Here is a 12280-nt window from a genome sequence, read left to right on the forward strand (position 1 = left end):
TCCAATGCGGCTTCAAAAATTTTGATGGTGTGCGTTTTCCTGTAAGCACGAGAAGTAATGGCGAAATAAATATGATGTCAACACATGTGCCGCAGGCATCAGGTAACATTTGCTGCGGAAGATTTTCAAGATCCTATGGCACCCACGAGTACGATACCTTCTCTAAAGGCAACGGTGTTCAATCGAGCCCCATAAGTTAAATATTCACGGACTTGTCAGTGCATCAGGGAATCGTTCGGTTGACGTTCGGTGTACTTAGGTCACCAGCGTAGCTGTCGGCAGACCGCTCGCTAAAATGACAAGGACTTAGTCACCAGACACGACAGCCACCTGCCAGCGATCAGGCTATTGCCTATTTCGTCTCCTGTCATTACTGAACGAGCAGCCGACGCGAGTGCCCGTGGTTGCTCTCGCCTAGAGCACATTGGGACTCCGCTTCATACGTTGCACTCCTTCAGTGCTGCAACATCGGCGCTGAGCAGCTATAGTGTCAACTGCCGCCATATACGTAGAGCCACGGCTTATCGTGCGTCTTAAATGTTGCAGATCCTCCACCACCACCGACGTACCGGGTGGTCGGCACTTCGGCTCGGACCATCTCGTTGGCGTGGGAGAGGCCGGTCATCGCTTTCGATGATCCCCCCATCAGGAGTAAGCCCACGCGATGCATTATTGACTGCGCAGACCGTTCGACCCCATAGAGCACGTGTACCGCCGCTGAGACTGACCACATAAGCTCTTCGAGCGGACATACATTGTCAGATGCCGCCATCTCAGTCGCTGGTGCATGCGCGCGTGCGTGTTTGTTTGTGCGCGCCAATGTGTCTGAGGTTATTGATTCGTTAGAAAATCCAGCTTGAAACACGACAGAGCATCTCATATTCGCATGTAAGTGTTTTTAGTTCTTTTGGCTCCGCATTTCAATGCATGAACCTCCGTCGATAAAAGAACACATCATTGAGGGAGGGGCAACAAATGTTCGAATGAAAGGACATTGGGAGGCGTTGAAATCGAATTACATTGTAAGAGACGTTGTCCTCTACAATAAACTTGATACAAGAATGCAAAGAAAGCAAATCAACTTACATCAATTTATGAACTAGCGCACACACTTTGCTATATATAGAGAGCAGAAATAAGGATAGAAGCATGCACAACTCCTTTTGACTTGTGACTAATATGCGATAGAATGGAAAGCGCATGAAACCCCGGGGTTATCTGCAATCGTTGAAGAAGGGTATACGCGGTGCATCAAATCCAGATAAAATGTAATACTTCGGAGCTCCTCACAACTGCATTAGCCACATTCTCTCTGTTTCAGTGCGTGAGACTCTGTCGTTAAAGTGCGTCTATCTAACAATCATCGCAGCGTACTACGTGTCGTGGCGGGTGGAGGGCGACGAACATCCATGGCGGGAGCAGTCGGTGGGCGGCGACCGGACCAACTTCGCTCTTTCGGGCCTCGCATGCGGTACAAGGCACCAGCTGCGCATGCGCTCCGCCAGCGATGTGGGACGAGGGCCCGAGGGGAACGTCGTCACTGCCTCCACTGAAGGAAACCGTGAGTAGTTCCTCGTGACGATCACGAGCAGCAGCGGTGTTTGAGACATAGGAGCGCAATGACATAAGTGGAAAACATTCGTTTCATATATCATGGCTATTCTTCAAAGTGCGTACGTGTCCGAAACCGTCTTCTCAAGAACGCTGTGCTAAAACAGATTGGCGTTGAAAAAAGAAAAAGCATATTGCATTCGAGAGGGTGCAGTTACAACAATTATTATTTTTAACAAAGTTGCACTGTGAAGCAATGCTCAAAAGCGCGAATAACTTTAATAAGAGCGAATGAGCAGCGACATACACCGCAATGTCGCAGCTATACAGAATAATACAGAATCTATTTCAGAATATATAATGTAATACAGAATAATACAGAGTGTTCTTGCTATGAGGCACGTAATTAGAGAGGCTAATGCAGATGAACCTTAGCATAAGAAGAAGTAACCCTAGAAAACCTTTCTCAGTTTGCATATATATACATAACAGTAAGTACATTCTAAAAACAAAATATTTTTGGCAACTTGGTTTCTGTTTTATTTTCTAAACCACACATCTTCTGCCACGTTTTCTTTCTTCTTCGTCTTTATTTTTTTGCTGCTTTGTCACCTTTCTTTTCCTCGCAGGCCCCGTGCTGCAGCAGGCGGACCGCCTTGTTGACAGCAACTCCACCTCTGCCTGGCTGCGACCCGAGGCGTGGTGGCACGGCGGATGCCCCATCAGCCACTTCACCGTCCACTACCGGCGTAGCACCGAAGCAGACTGGACGCTGGCGTCTAGTCACCTGCCGTACAGGCTCAACGATGAGCCGCTGGTGCTCAGCGATCTCGAGCCGGGATCCTGGTACGTGCTGCTCATGGTGGCCCACAACGACGCTGGCAGCACTACGGCGCAGGTCAACTTCGCCACACTCACGCTGGACGGAGGTGCGTGGTCGTCCGGAAAACACGGAAGCAGTTTTGCCTCCTCACCCCAACCACGGCGGGCACAGTTCTTTAATTATTCCTTTAACTAGTTCTACTTTTCTTTATTCCCAGTTTAGGATAACAAACCAAACGCTCGCCTGGTTAACTTGCCTGCCTTTCCTCTCCTTGCTTTCTCTCTCTTTTTCGCCTGATATGCAGCTATTTTTCGTTCAAATGCATTACTGCGAGACTCCAGCTATAGAAGCAGCGTTAATACCTAAAGCACGTTAATGTCGAGATTAGCCTCTGAGCACAACTTTTCCCGAGTAGGAACACGAAACGACAGCCCTTAGGCGTGAGCTAGTAGTTGTACGATTCGCTTACAAAGCATTTGAGCACTGCCGGACTTATTCACCACTGCTGGACTAGAATTCTTACTCTGAAGAGGAAATAATTTTTAGATTTTCATGCTCCAGAAGAACAATCTGCTTACGAGGAAGGCCGTAGTGGGGGACTCCGGATAAATAGATAAATAAATAGCGGGGGACTTCCTAGGCAACTGCACCATACGTTGTCTGAATAAACTCTTTGACTCTTGACTCTTTGACTCTTGAAATGTTGACTGACCCCCTTGCAGTTTGTTAACATGCACCTAAGCCTAAGTACACGAGCGTTTTTGCATCTCCCCTCATCAAAACACGGCCGCAGCGGCCGCATTCGAACCCACGACCTCGAGCTGAGCAGCGCAAAGCCATAGTAGCTACTGGGCTAGCGCGGAGGGTATTCGAACTTTCGTAAGCTACGGGATCCCAAATTTAGCCCATTGTGTATACATGCGATGTTATACGGGACACTGTGGCAGACAAGGGACAGGCGCTACATTATTGCGCTCAAGAATGGACCAACTAGACCGGCAACATATTCTAATCAATAATCCACACGCTACGCAGACGTGCCTTCCCAGAAGCCTCACCTTCTGGACGCCAAAATGGCGTCTTTCTATCGGCACCTGACCGTGACGCTGCCCATCGGCAGCTCGGTGCTGGTGCTCGTCGTGGTGCTCGCCGTGCTGTGGTGTGTTCTACGCCGGCACGCGGACGATGCAGCAGTGGCCCATGGCACGCCGCAAGGTCAGTGCACGTGGGGTCGTTTACGCCCTTTCACGCAAGTGCCTCGTCATGTGCGGCACCTAGTGTCAAATATAGGCACGTTGGCGTAGCGTTCATGCGCTAACGCGAACCCCAGTCGCCCGTTCCAGCCTTGCCCGTGAGAGCAAGGTCAGGGCACAAGCCTTCACAAATGTGTCCCTCAGTGTCCAGTCGTATAGAAGGTTTGTATTCGATGTCATCGTGGCCGCCATCTTGCCGTACCAGCACGTAGAGAAGCCGCGTAAGCAAGAATCTTAACAGCATGACGGGCGTGTCTCGCGCCGACACGGTAAGAGTGAAAATCTTGTGAAACAGGTTGTTTGGGATCTGACTGCTGGTACGATCTGTTGGGAACTCGGCGCTGACGCCCGTGGTTGTACCTGGGTCGCAAGCCCCAAGGGTAGCGTTGGCCTGGCGGCCTGGGGTACAACTGGAAGCATCCGAAGGTCCCGGCAAAGCATGAGTCGACTGGTAACAACAAAACAACTGGTTTATTTTAACATCGCAAAGAGTTGGCGGTCAGGTTGACCGAAGTAGAGAGACGGGAGAGCACTTTACTCAGCAGAAGAAATCGGAGCCCTCTCTTTTTGGCGTCCGGGGGCAGCTGTTTTTATACTCTCGCAGTTGAGGGCAAGAAGGAACCCCTCAAAAGACGAGCACGTGAATGTACAATGGGCTAATGGTGACGCACACGGTCGTAGCGATGCCGTAGCACCATGTCGAGCACGATCTCGTAGCACCCTGTCGTGGCGCTGCCGGTCGGACACAATGACTGTACTGAGAGGATGGTCCCTGCTTTGGCATCGCCTGTTTCGGGCATAATGACTGGAACGAGATCCCTGCTTTGGCATCGCTTGTTTCGGGCCCAATGACTGGAATGAGATCCCTGCTTTGGCATCGCCTGTTTCGGGCACAATGACTGGAATGCGAGGATGATCCCTAGGCGGTCGCATCGCCGCAGTCGCGCCTGGAAACACCTGGCGATGAGTGTTGCGGCGACGACGATCGGGCCAAAATGTCTGCCGCCCCGCCGCAGTCGCGCCGGCAAAACCACGTGTCGCAGGCGAAACGCAACAGACCGCCCCGCCGGGGGAAGGAGATCCCGATGGACAGGGGACTGCATCCGCTGTCCGGAGGGATGTCGCTCGATGATGCTCATAACCGAAGTCGGGCGTCCCTCGACGTTTCTTGAGCGCAGCGCACAGAGAAGGCCTCGTTCTCTCGTTCAGGTTCGCACGGGACACTGCAAAGTGACTTCGGGAGAGTTCACATTTTTGTTCTCGTTCCCGGCAAGCGTTAGAACTACGCTGAAACTCAACCGCTCAATCAGCAAGCACGGCACAACCCTCACTAAGCCCTGCCAGGCTCTTTCCCCTTTTTATACCACTGCCTAGTTCCTTACAGTAGTCTAGCATCACTCAGAACGCGTCCACAAATTGAAAAATTGCACTAGAAAGCATATCATCACTTTGAAACACTAAACAAAAGCAATATGTTAAAAAAAAAATCCTGCCTCAGGAAGAAAAACATCAGTAACAAACAATTTTGAGGCTGATTCCTACGTTAGGGGCTTCGACTTAAGCCATCGGCGTTACCGTTGAGACTCCCCTTTTTGTAACGCACCTCAAAGGAATATTGTTGTAAAGCGAGGCTCCAGCGCAGGAGGCGGCCATTTTTGGGAGAGATGGTCTGCAGCCATTGGAGAGGGCAGTGATCCGTCTCAATGATAAACCTTGAGCCGGCTAGATAGCATGACAATTTCTGAACGGCCCACACGAGACATGCACACTCTTTCTCGGTGGCGCTATACGCCTGCTCACGACTGGTCAGCTTACGACTAGCATACAGGACGGGGTGTTCTACTTCTCCATTTTCCCGTTGGCACAGTACAACGCCCATGCCTCGCTCACTAGCATCGCACTGAACAATGAACCCTTTTGTATAGTCTGGCGATCGTAGCACAGGCTGGCTTGTTAGGGCACTCTTTAGGGCGCTAAAAGCTCTTTCCTTGGTCTCGTCCCAGACGACTGTTTGAGGCTCTGTCTTTCTTAGAGCATCCGTCAGGGGAGCCGCGATATCAGAGTACCTAGGGATGTACCTCTGATAGTAGCCGGCGACACCCAAGAACGACCGAATATCGGTCTTTGTGCGCGGTTGCGGAAAGTCTCGCACAGCGGCCACTTTTATTTCAGAGGGGCGGCGACGACCCTGACCAATCACGTGACCGAGGTAGACAACCTCGGCCTGTGCTAACTGGCACTTAGGAGCCTTTACTGTCAAGCCTGCTTCGCGCAGGCGGGTTAGCACTGCCCGCAAGTGTGTCATATGCTCAGACCAGGATGCGGAGAATATCGCTACGTCGTCTAGATACGGTAAAGCGAATTCTTGCTGTCCCCGCAACACTTTATCCATGAGACTTGAAAAACAGTATGGCGCGTTCTTCAAACCAAAACTCAACACTTTAGGACGGAATGTTCCCATTGGTGAAATGAACGCCGCATACCTACTAGCCTCTTCTGTAAGTGGAACCTGCCAGTAACCCCTGACAAGATCTAGGGTGGAAATAAACTGAGCGCTACTAACTTTCTCAAGGCGCTCCTCGATGTTAGGGATCGGATAGATTTGATCCTTAGTGATGGAATTAAGCCTGCGGTAGTCGACGCAAGGACGAGGTTCCTTGCCCGGTACCTCAACTAAAATCAAAGGGGAGGTATAATCACTCTCACCTGCCTCAATAACACCGAGCTGTAGCATTTTCTTTACCTCAGCCTTCATAATATCGCTCTGGCGGGGTGACACCCGATACGCCTTGGATCGTACTGGCTCTGCGGAGGTAAGTTCTATATCATGAGTAAGTACAGAAGTCCTACCAGGCCTCTCAGAGAACAGACCTTGAAACTCTTGTAATAGCTGGTGTAGTTCGGTTTTCTGCTCAGGCGACAGCGGTGCTTTACTGATAAGGTCACTAATGACTGGACCGGTGTCTTCCCTGTTCGTCACTGAGCCTAGTCCCGGAAGCTCGACCGGAAGCTCTTCAGGAACGTTTACCATCATGCACACCACTGCTTCCCTTTGTCTATAAGGTTTGAGCAGATTACAGTGGTAAACTTGCTGTGCTTTCCGCTTTCCTGGCAGACTTACCACGTAGTTAACGTCCGACAGTTTCTGAACAATTCGTGCTGGGCCCTCCCATTGCACGTCTAGTTTGTTGTTTAGCGATGTGCGCAATATCATGACCTCATCGCCAACCTCAAAACGACGGGCCCTGGCTGTCCGATCATAATAAACCTTGGCCCTCTGCTGGGCCTTTGTCATTGCTTCACCTGACAACTCCTGTGCCCTTCTTAAGCGTTCGAGGAGCTTAAGTACGTACTCCACCACGACTGGGTCGTCGCCCCTACCTTCCCATGATTCTCGAAGCATGCGAAGCGGAGATCGAAGCGAGCGACCGTACACCAGTTCAGCTGGCGAAAACCCCGTAGCCGCATGCGGCGCGGTCCTTAAAGCAAACATCACCCCAGGCAGACACAGCTCCCAGTCAGTTTGATGTTCAAAACACAAGGCTCTCAACACGCGCTTCATGACGGAGTGGAGCTTCTCAACGGAATTCGACTGTGGGTGGTACACTGAGCTGTGTAGCAGCTTTACCCCACACCTTTCGAGAAAAGTTGTCGTCAAAGCGCTAGTAAACACTGTGCCCTGATCTGATTGGATTTCCGCAGGAAAACCAACTCGCGCAAATATGGACAGTAGTGCATTGACTATCTCAACTGAGCTGAGTTCTTTAAGCGGCACTGCTTCAGGGAACTTTGTCGCTGGGCAGATCACAGTCAAAATGTGTCTGTACCCCGTGGCTGTTACCGGCAGAGGTCCCACTGTATCAATAACGAGCCGTCTAAAAGGCTCCGTAATGATAGGTACCAATTTCAACGGCGCCCTTGATTTGTCCCCTGGTTTGCCCACCCGCTGACAAGTGTCACATGTCCTCACGAAATGGTCTGCGTCCCGAAAACACCCTGGCCAATAGTACTCTTGCAAGAGACGGTCCTTAGTTTTCTTAACTCCTAGGTGTCCGGACCACGAACCCCCGTGTGACAAGCGCAACAGATCCTGACGATAGCATTGAGGCACGACCAGCTGATCGAACTCCACTCCTCTTCGGTCTAGATACTTCCGGTACAGGACTCCACCTCTTTCCACAAAACGCGCAGTTTTCCTGGCGATACCTTCTTTGACATTGCAGCGCACGTTTTCCAGGCTGCCATCCTTTTTTTGCTCGGCTATCAAAGCCGACCGGCTGACTTTTAGCAACCTATCAAGTCCGTCTGACGTAGGCGCGATGAGCAAATCAGTAGATAGCTCTTCTAACTTTCCCGCATCGGGATTTTCCTCTCCGGTATCTGGTGCCTTTAACGTTACAGACTCAAGTTTATTCAGTTCGGGCGTGCTCGGAATATCAGCTTGCTGCGCCTCTGACCCTTTTTCGTTGTTTGATAACGTCGGCCCCGCAACTACCGCCTTTGCAGCGAGCTCCCGAACCTTCGATCTGGTTAAGGCCTGAACACTAGCTTCACCAAACAAAAGCCCCTTCTCGCGCAGGAGGTGATCGGACCTGTTTGAAAATAGGTACGGGTACTGGGGTGGCAGCATAGATGACACTGCCGCCTCCGTCTCAAGCGCTCCGAAAGGTCCTTCAATAAGCACTTTTGCTACCGGCAGACACACGCTATGAGCTTCCACGGCTTGCTTGATCCACGCGCACTCGCCCGTGAACATATGGGGTTCTACGTAAGATGGGTGAACTACATCCATCGTAGCTGCGGAATCGCGAAGCACTCGGCACTCTTTCCCGTTCACGAGGAGGTCTCGCATGTAAGGCTCGAGAAGCTTCATGTTCTCGTCAGTGCTGCCTATTGAAAACAACACAACTTTTGGTGTTGTTACCGGACACTGCGCCGAAAAGTGACCCGGCTTCTGGCACGTATAACACAAGCGCGCTCGCCTCATCTCGAACCGCTTTCTGCGTTTGGCTGCCGCCGTCTCTTTACGTTTGGTCGGACTGCTTTCGCTCGCATCCGCACTACGCGTGTCCCCCTTTAATCTCATGGGTGTGAACTTCGGCCTCTCAAACTTCGAGCCAAATTCACCCTTTTGACCGTCCTTAGCTCCGCGAGCTCGACGCGTCACAAACTCCTCGGCTAGCTCAGCGGCTCTAGCCACCGTACTCACGTCTGGCCTATCCAAGACCCAGTATCGCACGTTCTCCGGTAACCGACTATAAAACTGTTCTAGCCCGAAACACTGCAGAACTTTATCGTGGTCACCAAACGCTTTCTCTTCTTTGAGCCACTCCTGCATGTTCGACATAAGCCTATACGCAAACTCTGTATATGACTCACTTCTGCCTTTCTCATTTTCCCGAAACTTCCGACGGAACGCCTCCGCAGACAGCCGGTACTTTTTTAGAAGACTCGATTTCACTGTGTCGAAATCCTCTGCCTCCTCTCTATCCAAGCGAGCGACTACGTCGGCCGCCTCGCCGGGTAACAAAGTGAGCAAGCGCTGTGGCCACGTTTCCCGAGAGAACCCCTGCTTCTCGCACGTTCGCTCAAAGTTAACCAGGAACAAACCAATGTCCTCTCCAAGCTTAAACGGCCGCATCAGGTCCGTCATTTTGAACAATACGCGTTCTCCTGCACCGTGTGCCTGACTTCCATTACGAGCGCGTTCCATCTCTACCTCAAGACGCTTCATTTCCAAAGCGTGTTGACGGTCACGCTCTTGTTGCTCTCGCTCTTTCTGTTCTTTACGTTCACGCTCTTCTTTTTTTTGCAGTCTCCCTCTCTTCAATTGTCTCAAGGCATTCCGACAGCTCGTCATCCTCAGCCTCTAACTCCAGAATAGCCTTTAGCAGTTCAGGTTTTCTGAGTTTGTCCGAGACATCCAGACCCAACTCTCTTGCAAGCTCCAACAATTTCGGTTTGCGCAACGACTTCAAATCCATGGCTGCTCTGAATGCTGCTTTCTCTACTGCTTAATATTGTCTTGCCGCACTCTAACCCGGCAGCAACGACAACCACAATTACCAGCTCTGTTTCTAACACTAACAAAAGCCTGGCAAAGCTCAGAAGAAGAAAGTCCCGCACTCACCAAACCTCGCAGGCAGGAATTCCGCGCAGTCGTTCCGCTGCAGGCAACCAGTCGTCACACAGGGCTCGTTGCACTGCTCCCGGATCGTCGTTGAGCTGCTCAGCATACTGTCAACTGCATCTCTTTGCTGCTGGCCTCCGTTGTCGCGATCTCGCCGCTGGCAGACCGTTGTTTGAAGTCGTAGGCGATCTCACCGCTGCCAACCAGATGTTTGGGATCTGACTGCTGGTACGATCTGTTGGGAACTCGGCGCTGACGCCCGTGGTTGTACCTGGGTCGCAAGCCCCAAGGGTAGCGTTGGCCTGGCGGCCTGGGGTACAACTGGAAGCATCCGAAGGTCCCGGCAAAGCATGAGTCGACTGGTAACAACAAAACAACTGGTTTATTTTAACATCGCAAAGAGTTGGCGGTCAGGTTGACCGAAGTAGAGAGACGGGAGAGCACTTTACTCAGCAGAAGAAATCGGAGCCCTCTCTTTTTGGCGTCCGGGGGCAGCTGTTTTTATACTCTCGCAGTTGAGGGCAAGAAGGAACCCCTCAAAAGACGAGCACGTGAATGTACAATGGGCTAATGGTGACGCACACGGTCGTAGCGATGCCGTAGCACCATGTCGAGCACGATCTCGTAGCACCCTGTCGTGGCGCTGCCGGTCGGACACAATGACTGTACTGAGAGGATGGTCCCTGCTTTGGCATCGCCTGTTTCGGGCATAATGACTGGAACGAGATCCCTGCTTTGGCATCGCTTGTTTCGGGCCCAATGACTGGAATGAGATCCCTGCTTTGGCATCGCCTGTTTCGGGCACAATGACTGGAATGCGAGGATGATCCCTAGGCGGTCGCATCGCCGCAGTCGCGCCTGGAAACACCTGGCGATGAGTGTTGCGGCGACGACGATCGGGCCAAAATGTCTGCCGCCCCGCCGCAGTCGCGCCGGCAAAACCACGTGTCGCAGGCGAAACGCAACAAGGTTCATCTTTAAAAAACGCGTGGAGATGTGGTGCACCGACGTCATCTTTGCCGCCATATTCCGGTGAATAGGCGAGAGGCTCTGTCCGTGAGACCATGTGAAAACGACCTGTACCGAAGATTGTGTATGTAACAGCAGGAAACGGCTCATCCCGGCTGAACGGAGTTGGCTAGCACGTGCTCGCATTCCGCACGCGCGTGACATGCCGAGGCGTACGGCGATAATGCTATGCCTGCATGCAGTACATGGCCCCTGCCTCGTTCAGAATAAATCAAAAGTGCACGTAGTCCGCAGTATGCGGAAGCGAAACTGTTGTTGTCTCTTTGAAAGAAATGGTGGCGCTCTTCCGATGAAACATGGCATTCGGAGTGTTTTGCTTTTATTGACAGACGACGGAACCAAAATTATGTCGCTGAATACAATATAAAAAAATACCCTCTTCGATCGGCTTTGATGCGGCATAAACTTGTTTTTGATTCTTTCGCGACAAGGATGGCAGTGGTCGAGCAAGATTCCTTGTTTAACCGCTGTTTCAAGCCTCTATCCACACTTTAACCACACTTCAAGCCTCTATCTTACACAGCCTTGGTTCGATAAGTTGTTGGAGTGCTTCGGCATACCGCAAGGTGCAATCTGCTACCGCTGCCTGCAGCGATGAGCATTAATCTGCCCACGACAAGCTACCCAAGCAAATCCGCACTAGGCACTCCGAGATCACGCATGGGGGTAGCTCGAACGTGAATCGCATCGCATGAGTGGTTCGCACCATGCTGGTGGCCGATAACGAATCGCAGTGTGCCGCAACATCCTGTGCAGTATCAAAGCTGGGGCATTGCCTTACAGACATCACATATTACAAGGTTTAAGCTGGTGCTATGCGAGCATGGACCATTGGCCACGTGGTACCTTTAACCCTTTGCACCACACCTCTCTGCAGGAAGCGTGTCCGGCGAGCGGTACAAGAGCGAGGTGCTGGGCTCCGCGGAGCCCACCTACTGCGGCGGCAATGGCGGCTCGTCCCGTGGATCGTCCGCGTACGCCGTGCCGCACAGGGTCTACGACGTGCCTTACGCCCACAAGAGACCAGGTACTGCCGCGCCGCCCTTGCCTGCGTAGACGCCTTTGACTTACCGGACCCCCTCGCACATGCGCATGCGCGAACTCACCGCGTTTCTCCTCTCTCTCGTTCTCTCATATTTCTATTCCCTCCTCCCTTCCCCCAACGTAAGGTAGCCAACCAGGCGCATTTCCGGTTACTATCTCTGCCTTCTCCCTTTCTTTCTTCCTCCTCCTCTGTGGTTTCTCCCATGCGCGCGTTCCTCACTGTTGGGTGACTTTCGCATACTGGGTCCTGCTGTTCAGTGCGCCTCAGCGAATCGCCGCCCAGCGCATGCTGCCCCTTGGAAAAAAAAAAATAACGAACTTACACAGCTTATAAATACTTTGTACTTTTCAAGTAGAATGGCTTGCTTCAGTCATCGAGGGCGTGCGGGAAGCCTATTGACAAATGTCGTTTTCTGACAGCTTTTATTGCTTTTCCCCAGCATCCCGGTC

At 51.8% G+C, this 12280-nt stretch overlaps 1 protein-coding gene across 1 annotated transcript in view; it reads left to right on the forward strand.

Annotated features, from left to right (window-relative positions):
- The window catches only part of LOC142578895 (cell adhesion molecule Dscam1-like), a 186294-nt gene that overhangs the window by 170951 nt on the left and 3063 nt on the right, over positions 1–12280 (forward strand). The window contains exons 20-24 of the mRNA XM_075688568.1: positions 547–651; positions 1370–1561; positions 2181–2480; positions 3410–3589; positions 11664–11813. Of these exons, the coding sequence (XP_075544683.1) occupies positions 547–651; positions 1370–1561; positions 2181–2480; positions 3410–3589; positions 11664–11813 (927 nt within the window). The remainder of the gene's footprint in view (positions 1–546; positions 652–1369; positions 1562–2180; positions 2481–3409; positions 3590–11663; positions 11814–12280) is intronic.

This window comes from Dermacentor variabilis, chromosome 4 (genome assembly GCF_050947875.1).
Source record: "Dermacentor variabilis isolate Ectoservices chromosome 4, ASM5094787v1, whole genome shotgun sequence".
Taxonomy (NCBI): domain Eukaryota; kingdom Metazoa; phylum Arthropoda; class Arachnida; order Ixodida; family Ixodidae; genus Dermacentor; species Dermacentor variabilis.